General features: G+C 50.3%; 1 protein-coding gene and 1 long non-coding RNA gene across 15 annotated transcripts in view; one reads left to right on the top strand and one right to left on the bottom strand.

Annotated features, from left to right (window-relative positions):
• Positions 1–102: 102 nt before the first annotated feature.
• Positions 103–17,792, top strand: part of VRK3 (VRK serine/threonine kinase 3) — a 35,986-nt gene continuing 18,296 nt past the window's right edge. For 2 of the 14 annotated variants that reach the window (XM_024978261.2, XM_059876736.1), the window contains exons 1-5: positions 608–717; positions 1,506–1,607; positions 6,694–6,827; positions 8,285–8,458; positions 8,716–8,910. In XM_024978261.2, the coding sequence (XP_024834029.1) occupies positions 6,695–6,827; positions 8,285–8,458; positions 8,716–8,910 (502 nt within the window). In that variant the 5' untranslated portion in view covers positions 608–717; positions 1,506–1,607; position 6,694. Of the gene's footprint in view, positions 313–529; positions 718–1,505; positions 1,608–6,693; positions 6,828–8,284; positions 8,459–8,715; positions 8,911–17,792 lie in introns of those variants that run through there. The other 12 variants (XM_005219281.5, XM_024978263.2, XM_059876735.1 and 9 more) reach the window with 12 other exon arrangements.
• On the bottom strand, positions 11,319–17,486 carry LOC132342717 (uncharacterized). The gene is made up of 2 exons (XR_009491202.1): positions 17,249–17,486; positions 11,319–14,764 (listed from the first exon to the last, which is right to left on the bottom strand). It is a non-coding gene; the product is annotated as an uncharacterized lncRNA (long non-coding RNA).

The following is a 17,792-nucleotide window of genomic DNA, read 5'->3' as shown; positions in this document are numbered from 1 at the left end:
ACTACTTCACCCAAGAGCCTCTGCGCCAGAGCCAGGACTGTTTCCCAGAGGGCTGTGCGAAGGCCTTCCCTTGTCTTCCCATCTCCACAGCCCCTTGTCTTTAGCCGGCCCGCTGAGCACGCTGGGAAATAGACTAGAAAAACAATCGGCCCCAGGTGGCATTTGGGTATTGTAGACAAGGTTTTGATGGGCAACCAAATCAGTCTTCTGCCTTTTCGAGAAGATTGAGAGGGTTTTCCATTTCTGAAGGAGACAGAGTGTCACCATGGAAACACATTTAGGAGGAAACAATTCCTGAGGGGACGCGCGATGGTAAGAGGAGGAGTTGAGGCGGGAGAAATGAGACTGTGACCTCTGATTGGCGGGAAAATGCCTCGGAATGCGCAATAGAACCAGAAAGCGTTCCACTAAAGGTGGAATAGGGTTGGGCGATGAGGGAATAATCCATCCCCCAGCCTTGAGTCAGCGGACTGGCCTGCCGCAAAGGTGCCTGGGAAATGGAGTTCCCAGGCAGTCACAGTCCACAGGCAGTCGGGAAGTCGGCATAGGCTGCGCGGGCGCAGTCCTCCCTCTGGCGAGAGGATGCGCGCGCAGCGCCTCCCGCCCTAGCGGAAGTTTCCGCAGGGCAACTGAGAAGGTGAGTCCCAGTTCCCCTGGAGGGTCAAGAGAGTCTGGCTGCAAATATCTGTCTGCCCACTCAGCTCGCCAAATCCAGAGGTGAGGGGAAGACGAGGCGGAGTAGGGGCCTAGCCACAGTTCGGTCGTGGTGCCTGTGACGTCAGCGCGACCCTTTGTGGGAGACTGAGCCCTCGGGAGCGGGGATCGCGGGTCAGGATGAGAGAATCTTCTGGCCTCCGAGATAACCTGTCAGCTGCAGCTGTCCGGTCTCGGTGGTGGGCGTGGATACAACGGAGACGGGCAAAGCTAATGGAGAGTGTGACGGAAGCCCCGCCTTGGTACTACGTCATCCGTGGTCCCTGCAAAGGGAGGGGCCGAGGCAAATCATTTCACTGTTACTCCTCCTGCCCGAAGGTGGAGTCTAGCCGTTAGCTCTTTTGCTGTGCTGCGTTTCAGGACCTGCCAGGAGGGATACAATACTTAACACACTCCATATGTTCAGTAAATATTGAACAAATCAATAAAGAAAATGTATGAATGAATGATAAAGACTGACTTGAGTGTTGGAGCCTTGGTTTTGAGTCCTGAGCTAGCCAGATGACATTGAAATGGTGACTTCAGCCCTCGGATTCCTTTCTTCTATACATATTTATTGAGAGTTTACTATAGCTCTTTCCTTTTGTGACTTTTTAAAGTTTCTTACTTATTCGTTTATTAAGCTTGTGTTCCCCCACTAGAATGAGCTTTGTCAGGTCAGGAGCTGTTGGTTTCCTTTGCTGCTGTAGGAGTTCAGTGAAAAATTGAATAAATGAATGAACTTAGCATGTGTTGGTTGCATAGCCAATTCTCAATAAACATCAATCATTATTTTTTACTCCCACGTACAGCAAGCCTGAGTCAGCCTCTCCACGTTTATTCATTTCCAGGACACAGTTAAGATGGAGTTTCCAGCCCAGTGAATCTGAGGGCCAGATCGTGACCCCATAAAGGTACCATCCCCTCGGACACATGCCCCTGAAAGCCTATTCCCCACCAGCAGCCTATTCCTCTTCCATCTCTTGTGTGTTGCTTCTCTCAGACTTCATTCCCAGGAGGAAAGTTATCATGGGCATGGCAGTGGTTTCAAGGGCAAACACTGGAGTTTCATGAGTCTGCCCCAAGAGGAACTAGAGAGATCTGAGAGGCTCAGAGCTTAAGATAGAGAAAGAGGAAAGGGAGGAATCGAAATATTAACAAATGGAAGATGATAACCAGTAACGTAAAGGACTTTCCTGTTCTTTGCAGTTGATAGAAATGTATTCCACTTATGCCTCCAACCATTTTCAAATGTGAGCAGGCTCAGTTGTGTCTGACTCTTTGCAATCCCATGGACTTCAACCTGCCACGCTCCTCTGTCCATGGAATTTTCCAGGCAAGAATGCTGGAGCGGGTTACTGTTTCCTCCTCCAGGGATATTCCCAACTCTGGGAACAAACCCGCGTCTCATGTATCTCCTGCATTGGCAGGCAAATTCTTTACCACTAAGCCACCCAGGAAGCCGCTCTGTCAAATAGAAACTGTTAAAAGCCCCATTTCACCATTGAGAAGACTGAGGCATAGAGAGGCTAAGTAACAGGCCCAGCAAAGAGCACATCTGGAATTCAAATCCAGGCAGCCTGGGACTAAAGCCTGGGACTGTAAGGACTCCTCTCCTTGCAATTGCAACAGAGACCAGCCTTTAAAGTGAATAAAGGAAAACGTTTTAATTGGATTGAGCCAGGCACAGAAGGATAAGTACTCCATGATCCCACATATATGTGGAATCTAAAAAGAAATATCAAACTCGTGGTAACAGAGTGGAATAGTGCTTGCCAGAAGCTGTGGGGGAAAAGGGATATTGATCAGAGGGTACAGACTTCCTATTGTAAGATGATTAAGTTCTGGAGACCTAATGTATAACATGGAAACTATAGTAAATAATAATGTGCATCAGCTGCTGCTAAGTTGCTTCAGTCGTGTCTGACTCTGTACGACCCCATAGATGGCAGCCCACCAGGCTCCCCCGTCCCTGGGATTCTCCAAGCAAGAACACTGGAGTGGGTTGCCATTTCCTTCTCCAATGCATGAAAGTGAAAAGTGAAAGTGAAGTCGCTCAGTTGTCCAACTCTTAGCGACCTCATGGACTCAGCCTACCAGGCTCCTCCGTCCATGGGATTTTCCAGGCAAGAGCACTGGAGTGGGGTGCCATTGCCTTCTCCAAATAATAATGTGAGTGTATACTTGAAATTTGCCAAGAGAGTAGATTGCAAGTTTCCTCACCACACACACACATACACACAAGTTGGAATTATGAGAGGTGGTGGATATTTGAATTAGTTTTATTATGGTAATTATTTCATAATATATACTGATAACCAAAATTTCAGAAATGGGGACCTGATTAAAATAGGCATTTATTTGAGGTTTGTTAGGACTGCAGCCCAGGAGACCCAGATTCAAGAAGCACTTGAGAACATCCTAATAAATACATCAGGACTTCCCTGGTGGTCAAGTGGTTAAGAGTTCGCCTTCCAGTGCAGGGGGTGCACGTTCAATTCCTTATTGGGGAACTAAGATCGCATGTGCCTGGCTGCCAAAAAACACAAAACGTAAAACAGAAACAATGTTGTGAAAAATTCAATAAACACTTTTATTTTAAAAAGGTATACATATATTCGTATTTTGGTAAAATAATAAAAAGAAGCAACTTGAATTGTGTTCTGTTGGACTACAAGTGGAGGAGGCTTCTAAAGGCAAAAACTGCAAGGCCACAGTTAGTTACATGAGTTGTTTATCAAGAATTACAATTGGAGCTGGCAAGAAGTAAGGGTGCTTGTTAAGCAAGAATTAGTTGGGATCCAAAATGGTTGTTTGGTTACAGGGGAAACAACCCTGACACACAAGATGCCAGGTAGCAGATGTTTCAAACACGGTTTGTGTCCTTGGGTTAGGCAGCAGTCACAGAAAGTTCGAGTTCTCACAGACCCTCAGTGACCACCCAATTGTAGTTTTTTATGCCTGAACTATGATCACTGTTTTAATCTCAATTTGTCATATATGTATATATATGCTATGCTAAGTCGCTTCAGTCGTGTCCGACGCTGTGCGACCCCATAGACGGCAGCCCACCAGGCTCCCCCGTCCCTGGGATTCTCCAGGCAAGAACACTGGAGTGGGCTGCCATTTCCTTCTCCAATGCATGAAAGTGAAAAGTGAAAGTGAAGTCGCTCAGTCGTGTCCGACTCTTAGCGACCCCATGGATTGCAGCCTACCAGGCTCCTCTGTCCATGGGATTTTCCAAGCAAGAGTACTGGAGTGGGGTGCCATTGCCTTCTCATATATATATATATAGGCTTCTCTGATAGCTCAGCGGGTAAAAATTTGCCTGTCAGTGCATAAGACCCAAGAGACACAGGTTCAGTCCCTGGGGTGGGTTCAGTCCCTGGGTCGGGAAGATCCCCTGGAGGAGGAGATGGCAGCCCACTCCAGTATTCTTGTCTGGGAAATCCCATGGGGAGAGGAGCCTGGTGGGCTGCAGTCTATGGACTCACAAAGAGTTGGACACAACTGAGCACACACACAGGCATATACTTATACACACAAGTTTTACACTTTAAATATAGACAGTTATTTGTCAAAGGTAAATAAAAGTAAAAAGAAAAAAACCTTTGTCTTGCAAGGTTAAATGAAGTCATGAGCAAAAGTTTATTTTAACTTTGATTTTGATATCCCAGCTAATAACCCGGACTGTACACTAAGAACAAATAAAATAATTTTGCTTTTTTTCCTTTTGCTGTTTAAAATATATTCATTGAAAATGCCTGTTGTACTGTTATCCCTGTTGAGTTTCTCTACTTGTCTTATGAACTAGTTTCATCCTGCTCTCATGACCTGAGTTGTGTCCCACAAAAATTCGTTCACGGAAACCCTCAACCTGAGTATTTCAGAATGTGTCCATATTTGTAAATAGGGCCTTTAAAGAGGCAATTAAAATGAGATCTTTAGGGTTGGCCTGCTATGGCCTAAATGTTTGTGTCCTCCCAAAGTTCATATGTTGAAATGCCCAACGTGATGGTTTTAGGAAGTGGGGCCTTTGGGAGGTAGGTAGGCCATGAAGGTGGAAAGTGAAAGTGAAGTCGCTCAGTCGTGTCCGACTCTTTGCGACCCCGTGGACTGTAGCCTACCACGCTCCTCTGTCCATGGGATTTTCCAGGCAAGAGTACTGGAGTGGGGTGCCATTTCCTTCTCCAGAGGATCTTCCCACCCCAGGGATTGAACCTGGGTCTCTCACATTGTAGGCAGACGCTTTACCATCTGAGCCACCAGGGAAGTCCTGGAGAAGGTGGAGCTCTCATAAATGGAATTACTGCCCTTATAAGAGACCCAGAGAGCTTCCCAGCCCCTTCCTCCATATAAGGACACAGGGTGAAGTTGTCAGTCTGTAGCCCAGAAGAGGGCCTTTATCAGGACCCAACCACAGTGGCACCTTGATGTTGGGCTTCCCAGTCTCTAGAACTGTAAGAAGTAAGTTTCTATTGTTTGTAAGCCACCAGGCTATGGGCTTTTTTGTTTTGTTTAGTTTTGTTGGCAGTGTTGGGTCTTAGTTGAGGCATGCAGATTCTCTAGTGTGATTCATAGGCTCACTAGTTGCAGTGCTCAAGCTTGGTTGCTCCATGGCATGTGGGATCATAGTTCCCCAACCAGGGATCAAACCCACATCCCCTTCATTGCAAGGCAGATTCTTAACCACTGGACCACCAGGGAAGTCCCATGTCTGCAATATTTATTATATTTATTACGATTATTATATTATTATAATATTGATCATAGCCATTTAAACAGACTAAGGTAGGCCCTAATCCAATATGATCAGTATCCTTATAAGAGGAGGAGATTAGAACACAGACAGAGGGACAAGCACGTGAGGACACAGTGAGAAGGTGGCCGTCAGCACGCCAAGGAGAGGCCTCCGAAGAGACCAAACGCTCATACCTCGATGTCAGGCTTCTGGCCTCCAAATTTGTGAGAAAATACATTCCTGTTGTTTAAACCATCTAGTCTGTGGGAGTGAGTTGTGGCTGCCCAAGCTAGTGAATATACGCTGTGTCCTCATTTGTCACAAGCGCTGTATGTGATTTTGGCTTTGATTTTTGTTTAAAGTATTAGGAAATACTCCAGAAATACACAAGGCTTAGAGTGTATCATAGTGACCATCCATTATCTGACTAAGTTAGGATACGGTGGACTATGCTGCAGTAACAAATAAACCCTGAAATCCTGGTGGTTTGTAGAAGGAAAGTTTATTTGCCAATCACAGGCTTGCAGTGTGGACCGGGCAGCTGCCCTTCATCTCGTACCTCTGCTGCCTCAGGGCCATCCCTGCAGAGGAAGGCTGGCAGAGGAGGTACTGGGGCCCCTAACTACCTTGGCCGGAAAATGACTTCTGCTCACACTGCATTGGCCAGAACTAGTCATGTGGCCCTAATCTCACTGTAAGGAACTCTGGGAATTGCAGAGGGAGTATGTGGCTCTCTGGTGAGCACTAACCATCTCTCCCATCCCCATCACGTGGTTCAAGAGGTGAGCGTCACAATTACAGTTGAAGACCCTCCATGCTTCCATGATTGGAGCAGTTCTCCTGCCCAATTTTATTGACCTCAGGGCGTTCTTGTACCTTTTGTGAGCTCTGTATTTTCACTCTGCATTTGTTCTACTTTGCACCTGCCCTGGGCCCTTGGGGAGAGACTGGACGCAGAGGGCAGGAACTCATTTTAGAAGTGGCCATTTTGTGGGAATTCCCTGGTGGTCCAGTTGTTATGATGCTGTGCTTCCACTGCAGGGAGCACAGGTTCGAGCCCCGGTCAGGGAACTAAGATCCAGCATGCCACAGGGTGTGGCCAGGAAAAAAAAAAAAGGCTACTTTCTGAGAGGGTATTCCAGGTATGATAACTTTTCTTCCTTCTGCATTCTTGTCACCATGAGGAACTCAGGTGACTACTCGACAGCAATAGATTAAGTTTTTCAGCTTCCTGTCCCCCCCACCATTCTGTTTTGTAGCATGATCTGTCCAGACTGTGGCAAAGGTATTGAAGCAACATTCAAATTCTGCCCCTACTGCGGAAAACCTTTGCCTGCAGAGAAGCATGAGGGGTCCCAGTCCTTTGTCAAACCGTTTACATCATCCTCCCAAGGTAAGAACCGGGCCTTCGTGCTTCTCCCTGGAGGAGGGGTGATGTGTGTGTGCGCGTGCATCTAGGAAGAGGCCACAGACGCCTTTGCAGCTGGCCAGACCCCGTGTGGATACTAAAGCCCAGAGCTCAGGCTCACTCTCTCTACTCAGTCTCTCTCTACTCAGGTATCTTTAGCAGACTCACGACTCTAAACTAGACATTGACTCATTTCTGTCTCCAGCTTGACTCCTCCCCTGAAATCTATATCCATATAAATCAGACTGCCCGCTTGACATCTATTGGATGTCCCATATATGTCTCCACGTGCCCAGAACCAACTTCTTGATAGGCCTGCTGCCCCGTCTGCCCCTTCCAGAGATTTCTCCATCAAGGTAACAGCAACTCAGTTTGTCCAATTTCTCAGACCTTAGAGTCATCCTCCAGTTCTCTTTCTATCCCACCCCACAGCTGCAGCCCTCCAGCAGATCTCATCAGCTCTCCCTTTAAAAATCACGGCCGAATCAGACCACTTCCTCCCACCACCCTGGTCCATCTCACCCACACCAGTATTGTCGTAGAAGCTTTTTTCTCCCTGCTGTCCCTGCTTCTCCATCACCTGCGGTTCTCTTCAAGTGGCAGTCCAAAGGATCCTATTAAAACAAAGTCAGGGGACTTTCCTGCTGCTTCATTTCTTTCTCCAGAGGCTCTTCCTAACCCAGGGACCGAACCTGCATCTCCTGCACTTCAGACAGTCTCCTGCATCACAGGCAGATTCTTTACCGACTGAGCCACCAAGGAAGCCCTAAATATATTGTTTTACTCATTTATATTACTGTGCAGCTTTGAGCTCTGGAAGGAGAGGAGTTTATCCTGGTTTGTAAGCTCCGTTGATTGTGGTTTGTAACCCTGTTGTTTGCACAGCACCCAGGACCATGCCTGGCACAGATTTGGGTGCAGAGAAATCTTATTGATAATGAAGGAACAAAAACTAGTTAGAATTGATTAGGCAGAATTTTAAAGAACCAAATAAAATCTATGATAATAAAAATAAATATTGGGACTTCCTTGTGGTCCAGTGGCTAAGACTCTGTGTTCCCAGCACAGGGGGCCTAGGTTCACTCCCTGATCAGGGAACTAGATCCCTTCTTGCAACTAAGACCCAGCACAACCAAATAAATAACATTATGGCAATCAGAAACTCATAGTATGGTTTAGGCTGTGGACTAGACACAGCTTAAGGGAGAATAGTGAGTTGGAAGATAGATCTGAAGAGATTATGTAAAGGAGACCACACAGTGCTCTAGGATATAAAAGGGGTTCCGACCCATGAAGAGAATAACTAAGAGGGAGAGTTTGCTTAGATGATTCAGGTGATGGAAGTAGAAGTTGGCTGTGAGGGTCAAAGGGAAAAGAGTGGTTGAATTTGATCTCAGGGTTTCTGGTCTAATGGTTCCTGGAAAGGACCTTTGTAACTGCAGTCTGCATTCGGGCTGCCTCTCTAGGCTCAAGGAGAAAGACGAACACCAGTTCTGAAACATCTTCCAAGAAAGTGAAATGGTGCAGCTATGCTGCCTCCCCCTCCTTACCCCTCCCCTCAGAAGGCAAGAGTTCTGGATCTGAAGACACCTTGAGTACCAGTGGGAAACCCAAAGGTGAGAGTTTTACTCAACCTGGCTTGACTCTCGGTGAGGGGAGAGGAGGGTCATCTGCCAGTGGGGCATCATGCCTCTGCTCAGGCCTGCATCCCCCTCGCTGGACCCTCCTCCCAGCATCCTCCCCCGCCGCCCTGCCTACAGGCTGCCCTTGCAGTCCATCTCTCCATGGCTGGAGCTGACCTCTCCCCTCCCTGCTCACAGCTCCCTGCCATCCCCATGGCTGCCTTTGCTTTATTCTGACCATCCTCCTGCAGGGCACCTGAGCAGATCCCCAACTCCCCGTAGCAGCCCTCAGACAACCAGACAGAGCCCTCAGACCCTGAAGCGAAGCCGGATGACCGCCTCACTGGAGGCTTTGCCAGTGGGGACGGTGCTGACAGACAAGAGTGGGCAGCACTGGAAGCTGAGATGCCTGCAGACCAGGGATGACCAGGGCATTCTCTATGAAGGTACGCTGTGTGCACAGGCGGGCAGGTGCTGGGCTGGGTGGGCCGTCTTGGAGCCCAGGCAGAGGGGAGAGAACCCCTTTCTGAGAACAGAGATGAAAGTGTATCCCAGCAGCAGACCTGCCTCAAGGCAGCTTTCTCGTAGATTTGGGACTGCAGACGTAGTCACCTACAGCGTAGGTGCCTGCAGCTACCCGGCAGGTAGAGTAGGTAAGAGCAGGAGGCGGGGAGTCAGGCGACTGGGAGTGGTGGGGACTATGGCCAACCACAGAGCTTGTGCCCTGTGTAGAGGCTGCTCCTGTCCTCACACGGGAGTGCAAGCCCAGTGTGGCTGGGAGATAAGGACACTGATGACTGTTCTGTCCGCCCTGCAGAGATAGGATGGATGCATGCATGCTAAGTCGCTTCAGTTGTGTCTGACTCTTTGCAACCCTATGGAATGTAGCCCACCGACCTCCTCTGTCCATGGGCTTCTCCAGGCAAGAATACTGGAGTGGGTTGCCATGCCCTCCTCCAAGGGGTCTTTCTGACCCAGGGATTGAACTTGCGTCTCTTATGTCTCCTGCCCTGACAGGCGGATTCTTTACCACTAGCACCACCTGAGAAGCCCATCTCTGCCACCAGAGATAGGATGGACCCTGCCCCCGAACGTTGGTCGGAATCAGTGAATGAGAATATGAGGGTTTATTGCTCGCATTATGATACGAGGTCGGGGCAGGGAACAGCTCTACAAGAACAAGGACAAGCACCCAGCACAGGTTTTTGTTGTGGTTAAGAGGTGAGGTGGGGGTGAGGAGTCTACATGGGCCAGAGCTTCGTGCGGTTTGAATTTCCACCATTAGCAAAAGAGGGAGCTCCAGGCTTTATCAGCAGAAGGGGAAGAAGCAGGGCCGAGCTTAAAAACTGTCAGTAGGTAAACAAACCCCCATGGACGGAGGAGCCTGGTGCGCTGCAGTCCATTGGAGAAGGAAATGGCAACCGACTCCAGTGTTCTTGCCTGGAGAATCCCAGGGGGAGCCTGGTGGGCTGCCGTCTATGGGGTCACACAGGGTCAGACACGATTGAAGCGACTTAGCAGCAGCAGCAGCATGTAAACAAAAAAATGCAGTCCGACGCCTTGTTTCAATGAAGAAAAAAATAACTGCGCTGGAAATATTAGTCTTAACCTGACATTTACCATGTACATACTCCAGACCCAGACCCTGTCTAAGTAAGAACTTTATGTGGTTTTGTGAGATTTTTTTTTTGCCTTTTTAAAAAATTGAGATAAAATTCATATAACATAAAATTCACCATTTTAAAGTCTACAATTTAGTGGGTTTTAGCAGATTCACGATGGTGTGCAACCATCACTGCCATCTAGTTCCAAAATGTTTCTGTCACCCCAAAAGGAAACCCTGTACCTCTAACAGTCACTCTCATCCCCTGGCAGCCACTAATCTACTTTATGTCTCTATGGATTTGCCTGTTCTGGACAATTCGGGCAAATGAAGTGATACACTGGGTGGCCTTTTGTGTCTGACTTCTCCTCAGCACGATGTTTTCAAGGTCCATCCCACACTGTCGCCTTTGTCAGAACTGCCTTCTGTTTTATGGCTGAATAAGATGTGTCTGTGTCACATCTGGTTCTATTTATCGGTTGGTTTTAAGTGTGTCCACTTTGGGCCGTGATGAATAATGCTGCTGTGAACATGTGTGTGTATAGGTTTTCACATGGACATATGTTTGCTTCACATTAATCAGTTTAATTCTCACAACAGCTTCATGATGTCAGTATGGTCATCATCCCTGTTTTCTCGATGAGGAAAATGAAATCCAGAGGTGTTAATGACTAGCCCTGGCTCCAGAGAGCTTCCAAGTTGTCAGGAAAAGCCAGAAATTTGGATTTGGAGAGGAAACCTTGGACTTGGAAGTGCCAGGCAGACACTCGTGCAGGCAGTTCTGAGCCTCAGGTTGGTTGTCCTGCCATAGAGCCTGGGCGTTGGAGACAGACCCGGATAGAGCCGTGACTCGGCTCTGGTGCACCCAGTGAGCCTGGGCAAGCAGCTGTCCCTCAGCGTCCCCGTTGGAAAAGTGAGAGTGTCCTGCCCGCCTCCTGGGGCTGTTGACCCCAAAGCACGAGAAGGGACAGAGGCAGTGAGCTTGGAAAACTGTAAAGGGATCTTGTCAGGCAGAGGCAGAGTTAGGCGTGGAGGGACAGAAGGCACGGGCGAGAGAGAGGGGAGCGTGAAGGGACACTCGGGAGCTTGCACTCCCTGCCGGACACTGTTCTGGGCCACTTATTGCTCCTAGCCATGCTAGGGGGAGACACTCATGTTACCTCATCCTACCACTGGAGCACAGAGAGGGGAAGCCACTCACCCAAGGTCACATGGCCTCAAAGTGGCAGAACTGGGACTTGAACCTAGGTGTTCTGGCTTCATAAGCATTACACCACAAGACGGGGAGAGAGGGAGGGAAGAGGAGGGAATCTGAATGAGAAGGAGTGAGATGAGGATAGAGGGAGTGTTACCAAAATCTTGACCCCCCTCTGTCCATCGATGCTGGATAAAAAAAATTACAGAGACAGGGTTTGAAGGAAATAGAAGAATTAGCTTTATCACAGCAGGCAAGCACTTCAAGAACTGCGCTCCCCTCTCTGGTGAATAGGGAGAGGTTTTATATCCCAGTGAAGATCTTACCTTTTTGTTTTTCTTTCTTTGCAAAATTTCAAAACGACTGCAGCTAACATCAGGCAGCTCAGCAGCCGGGCGTGGTGTCCCTGAAGTTATCAGCCCATGACCTTCTTTCTGAAATGCAGGCTGCTACAGAAAGTGTAGGAGGAGAGGGACGCTGGGTGCAGAGCGCGATCTGTGTGGGGTCAGGGTAATGAACCTCAGGAAGGACAAGCCCAGCCACAGGTGTCTGTTAGTGGTGCCGCTCAACAGTAACCAAGATTGGCAAACTCGGCTGGAGGGAGAAAGATGGGGAGAGCCCCAGGGGGCGGGGAGGGAAGAGGGAGAAAGGCACACAAGGCAGGAGGCGTCTGAAGGCGGAAGCCACCCATGCCCTCACCCCAGCACCCGCAGTGGAAGGTCAGGCTCTGGGCCGCGTGTCTTCACCTTCGTGGCTCGGGTTGTTTGATGAAAAGAGCAAACCCCTTCCCAGCCTGCCAGTGTCATCATTCTTCTGCAGATACCCACCTGGTGCCAGGCCCAGGTGCTGGCGTGGGCACAGTGGGGCGGGGGGCTGCGTGTGGATGTGCTTCAGGGCGGTGTTACCCCAGGACGGTGCCCCTGGCTTCAGCCAGTCTGCACCAGTCGGGAGGACGTAGTTGAAAACTGACAGTAAAACAACAGCAGCAACCAGAATGGTGATTTGTATTACAGCAGCCGCCACTCCCGGCCTCCTCTGGGTGCCCCCTGCTAAGTCCTTTATGTCTGTTAACTCACCAACTCGTCTTACTCCCGTCTTACTCCCGTAACAGCCCTGTGAGATGGCACTCTCTCTTTGTCAAACACTGAATTGTAACATCACCCTCCCTGGTCTCCCTGGCACAATTTGGGAGGACCAGTCTAGAGGCTTCTACATCCGTTTCTGCAGCTGCTCACTGCGGTGTGTGTGGAGAGCTGCTCCCTAGAAGCAGCTAGGATTCAAGTTCAGGCCCACCCTCCGGCTCTGTGCCTGTACACGCCTTGTAGTTCCTTCCTGTGGCCGCCATCACAAATCACCACAATCTTAATGGCTGAAGACAGCACACATTTATTCTCTTCTGGTTGTGGAGGTCCCAAGTCTGAAATCGGTCTCACGGGGCTAAAGTTAAGACATGGGCAGAGGGACTTCTCTGGTGGTCCAGGGGTTAAGACTCCAGGCTTCCATTGTCGGGGGCAGAGGTTCAGTCTCTGGTTGGGGAACTAAGATCCTGCATGCCTTGCGGCGTGGCCAAAAAAATAAAAAGATGTGGGCAGGGCTGGTCCTGCCAGAGGCTCCAGGGGAGAATCTGTTTCCTTGCCTGTTCAGCTCCTGGAGGCTGCCTGCATTCCTCGGCTTGTGGCCTCTTCATCCTCAAAGCGCAACATCACCCCAGCCTCTGCTTCTGCCATCACATCGCCCTCTCCTCCTCTTGGTCAGATCTCCCCCTGCCTCCCTCTAAGGACCCTTGTGATTACCCTGTGTGTGTGCGTGCTAAGTTGCTTCAGTCGTGTCCGACTCTGAGACCCCATGGACTATAGCCCGCCAGGCTCTTCTGTCCATGGGATTCTCCAGGCAAGGATACTGGAGTGGGTTGCCATCTCCTCCTCCAGGGGATCTTCCCGACCCAGGGATTGGACCCACATCTCCTGCATTGGCCAGCGGGGTCTTTACCCACTAGTGCCACCTGGAAAGCCCTTGATTACACCGGGGCCCCCCTGGATCCTCCGGGACAGCCCCACAGCACAAGGCCCTTAATTTACTCACACCTGCAAAGTGTGTGGTTCTAGAACCTCCACTTGCAGCCCCTTAACACACCCGTGTGTTTCTCCCAGCAGCATGCCTGAGCCTCTCCCTGGTCCTCAGTTTCAGCTGCTTTGGGGGGAATTGTTGCCTCTCTTTTCCATGGGTTCCCCCCGGGGTCCCTTAGAGCTCGTTTTAAGTATGCCGTTTACCCTCTTATAAATTAGGCCAGGGTTTCTAAGCCTCAGCACCCTTGGCATTCACTGTGGGGACTGTCCTGTGCACAATAGGGTGTCTAGCAGCATCCTCGGCCTTTACCCACCAGCTGCCAGGAGCAGTAGTCCCCTGTCCTCCTCATGACAACTGGAACTGTCCCCAGACATTGACAGATGCCCACTGTGGGGGCAGAACCGCCCACCGTTGAGAACCACTGAGTCAGGCTGTCCCAGAGTACCTTCCAAAGACGGAGAGACCGTCGGCTAGTAATCCTCAGGTGGAATCCCTGTTCTTTAAAAAAAAAAAACACACACATTTGTTTATTTACTTGGGCTTCCCTGGTGGCTCAGTCAGTAAAGAATCTGCCTGCAATGCAGGAGACATGGGTTTAATCCCTGGGTCGGGCAGATCCCCTGGAGAAGGGAATGGCTGCCCACTCCAGTATTCTTGCCTGGTGAACTCCATGGACAAAGGAGCCTGGCGGGCTACAGTCCATGGGGTCGCAAAGAGTCGGACACGACTGAGCGACTTTCACTCACTCACTCACTTGGCTGCGTCAGGTCTTAGTCGTGCACACGGGCTTAGTTGCCCCACGGCATGTGGAATCCCGGTTCCCCACCCAGGTATCGAACCTGCGTCCCCTGCATTGGAAGGCAGATTCCCAACCTGGCTCACCTGCAAAATGGAGAGCTTTAATATTGACCTCACAGGGTTGTCGTTGGAGAGTTAAATGAGTAGAATAATGCAGACAGCAAGCAGCATATGAGTGCTGCCTGTTGTCATTCTGGGTTTTTTTTTTGTTTTTGTTTTGGTGGGGTGGGATTGGGGGTTTTGGCCACACTGAGAGGCTTTCAAGATCTTAGTTCCACAACCAGGGATTGAATCCAGGCCCTCACAGTGGAAATACCGAGTCCTAGCCACTGGACCACCAGGGAATTCTCAGTTATTGTGGTTATGATGGATGCCAGCATGGCATTCTTGCTCCAAGTTCAAGGTCACCTGTCTCTTGGCGATCGGAGGCTCTCACCTGCCTGCCTGCCACACTCTTGTCTGCCTTTGGCACATGTAGGGACCTTCCATACATCCATCAGGGGTCTCCCAGGTCACAGCATCTGGAGCTCCAGGGGTTTACATCCAGGCTCTCCAGGGGCCTCGGCCATGTCCACTGCCCTTCCTGGGTCTCTGCTCGCTCCTGTCTGTAATGGGAGTTTCCCAGCTGGCTCTCCAGCTGTCGGCGGGAGGGATGGTTAGAAGAGTGGAGGAGAAAAGCCCTTTGTAATCTGCAGAGCAGTGCAGGGAAAATGTATTTAAATTGCCAGCTCTCCTACCTGCTTCCAAGTGTTGGGCACGTAGGATAACGCTTTCATCGAGTGGTTGATTGAGTGGTACTTACCCTCAGACCTCGAGGTGACTCTGTGAGACAGATCCTGCTATTATGCCTACGAGGTGCCCCGGCCATTTCCTGGTTGCCCCTCGAAGATTCTCCCAGCCCCCTCCTCACAGGTGAGGAGGACCCCCTTTCCCCCGAGATCCAGCACCTTCCTAAGTTTCCCTCCTAAAGGCCAAGCTCAGGTCACCTTCGGCCTTGACTCAGTAAGCCCTGGTTCCCGCCCTGCTCCAGCCGGAGCTTCTTGTGGGCAAGCGTGGCTTCTCAGTCACTTTACCACCTCCCTGCCCTTTATTTCAGTGTCTTAGACGACCGCAGCCTGGGTGGTTAGGAAGGGTGGGGAAGACGAGAAAAAAGGATGATGCACAGGGCCCCTGGGACCCTGGGCGATAGTTCAGTTCACAAACTCCAGAATGAGCTGTGTCTCGGCCAAGGCCGCTCTGCCACTTACCAGCTGTGGGCCCTCAGCTGATGATATTAAAAGCTGCCACATATTGAGTGCTCCCGGCATGCCCAGACTGGTGCCGGGCTCTGAGGCTGGGAAGAGGGTCATTGAGTGGCTCATATGAAGGGTGAAGCTGGGACTTCCTTGGTGGTCCAGTGGCTAAGACTCCCAAGGCAGGGGGCCAGGGTTCCATCCCTGGTCAGAGAACTAGATCCCATGTGCTGCAGCTAAGACCTGGCATAGCCAAATAAATAAACATTAAAAAAAAAAAAAAAGTGACACTGAGGGATTCCCTGGCGGCCCAGTGGTTAGGACTCTGCACTCTCACTGCTGAGGGCCCAGGTTCAGTCCCTGGTCGGGGAACTAAGATCTCACAAGCCATGCAGCACAGCCAGGAAGAAAGGAAGCTGGCTGCGATTCCTGCTCAGTGGCACCACTGTTGTTCCTGCCCTCTGAACCATCGCATCCACTCTCCGGGGTGAGCTTCATTGCTCCTGCTTTACTGACGTGGAGCAGAGAGGCCCAGGGGGTGAGCCTGGGTGACACCAAGTCACACAGAGCTGACAGAGGGCCTGGGCTTGAGCCCAGATCTGCCTGGCACAGAGCCTCCCGTGTCACGTGGCCTCTCTAAGCTTCAGCTGTCTGGTCTCATCCGTGAAGTGGGAACACGGAACATTTCTCAGAGCTTTCTGAGATACTCTTCCCAGGTTGTAATCCTCAAATTTGGCTTGGATAAAATTTTTCTGTTTCTTTTTTTAAAAAAAAGAATGAGAACGTCCCCATTGGTCCACTGGTTAAAACTGCGCTTCCAATGGATGGGACGTGGGTTCTATCCCTGGCACTAAGATCGCACATGCCACAGAGCAGCTGAGCCTGCATACTGAAACTAAGACCCAATGCAGCCTATATATATATTTAATATAGCTAATGACAACCACCATAATTTTATGGTAGTAGATTCTTGTTTGATCCCTGGGCCAGAAAGATCCCCTGGAGGAGGAAATGGCAACCCGCTCCAGTATCCTTGCCTAAAAAACCCCATGGACAGAGGAGCCTGGCGGGCCACAGTCCATGGGGTCGCAGAAGAGTCCGAGGCGACTGAGCGACTGAGCACACAGACCTTCCCTGGGCTGTCATGAGCCGTAAAGGAAACAATGTGTGCAAAGTGCACACCTGGCACAGGACAGAAGCCTTGCAGGGTCTGTAATTAAGCACAAAGGGCCGAGCTCGAAGAATGTTTATGAGGAAGTGCCCCAGGGGAGATCGACACCTAAAGATGGGAAGGGAAGGAAGTGGGGACGCAGCGGGAGAAACGGGTAGGGGGGCCTCAGCTGGAGCTCTGGGCTTTGGAGCAGAAGTGGTCCTTCAGTATGGTTCTGTGCTAGGCCACCACCACTGGGCCTTCCTATCCCATACCGCCCCCCCCCCCCCCCCCCCCCGCCGCCCGCCATCAGCCTTTGCATACCGGCCGCCCTGGCACTTGGAGCTCAGGGGATCCCTGAGGGGCTGAAGGCTGCTGCAGGGGCCCTCCCCCAAGGGGAGGGAGCTTATATAGTGGTAAAAGACAGGAATAATGAATAGTATCCCCTGACCTGAGAAGGAACCTTGAGATTTAAAAAAGAGAAAAACGAAGTGGAGGGACTTTCCTATGGGTCCAGTGGTTAAGATAGCCACCTTCCAATGCAGGGGATGCGGGTTCAATCTCTGGTCTGGGAACTAAGATCGCATAAGTTCCCACGTGCTGCGGGGCAGCTAAGCCTGCAACTTCCGAGCCCACACACCACAACTAGCGAGTGTGAGTGTGGCAACTGAGACCCAGCACCGCCAAAAAAAACAAGGAACATAAAGTACAGTTATGAAGATTATCGTGGGTAACTTACATATGGATAGGATTCAGTGGTCAGCAATCCAGAAGCATTTGCAACTGCGCTGTGTTTTGCCAGAGGGGTGCAGAGGGATTTAAAAGGGACGAAGCTAAAGATAGAATCCGGCTACTGAGGGAGAAGCACGTCTAGGCCAACAGGAACCAGGGCGTTCCTCCCCCAGGGATCTCATGACCATTATTCCTCATGAACCATTAACCATCTGTGTCAGCAGAAGGTGTTCTTCCAGTTTTCAGAGGAAGGCAAGAGTTAAAGTTAATGAGTAACGCAGCTGGTTTGGGTACACTCCTCATAAGCAAAAGCTCAGTGGCTAAGAAAGGGGAGGGGGCAGAAGAGTGGGCCTAAGATGGCCCTGACAAGATGGAGTCAGTGTGGTTCAGCCACACACCCGTATATGCAGACACATGCATACAGCGGCTGAGTCAGGGGCTTCAGGACCACCCCCCAGGCTCAGTGATTCGCTAGGGGAACCCACAAGTGTGCACAGCTGTGTATTAGAGAAAGAGGTAGAAAGAAAGAAGCTGTTTGAAAATGAGAAGGT

The sequence above is a fragment of the Bos taurus genome, chromosome 18, assembly GCF_002263795.3.
Source record: "Bos taurus isolate L1 Dominette 01449 registration number 42190680 breed Hereford chromosome 18, ARS-UCD2.0, whole genome shotgun sequence".
NCBI lineage: Eukaryota > Metazoa > Chordata > Mammalia > Artiodactyla > Bovidae > Bos > Bos taurus.
The sequence above is the reverse complement of the archived record's forward strand: the minus strand, read 5'-3'. Positions and strand labels throughout refer to the sequence as shown.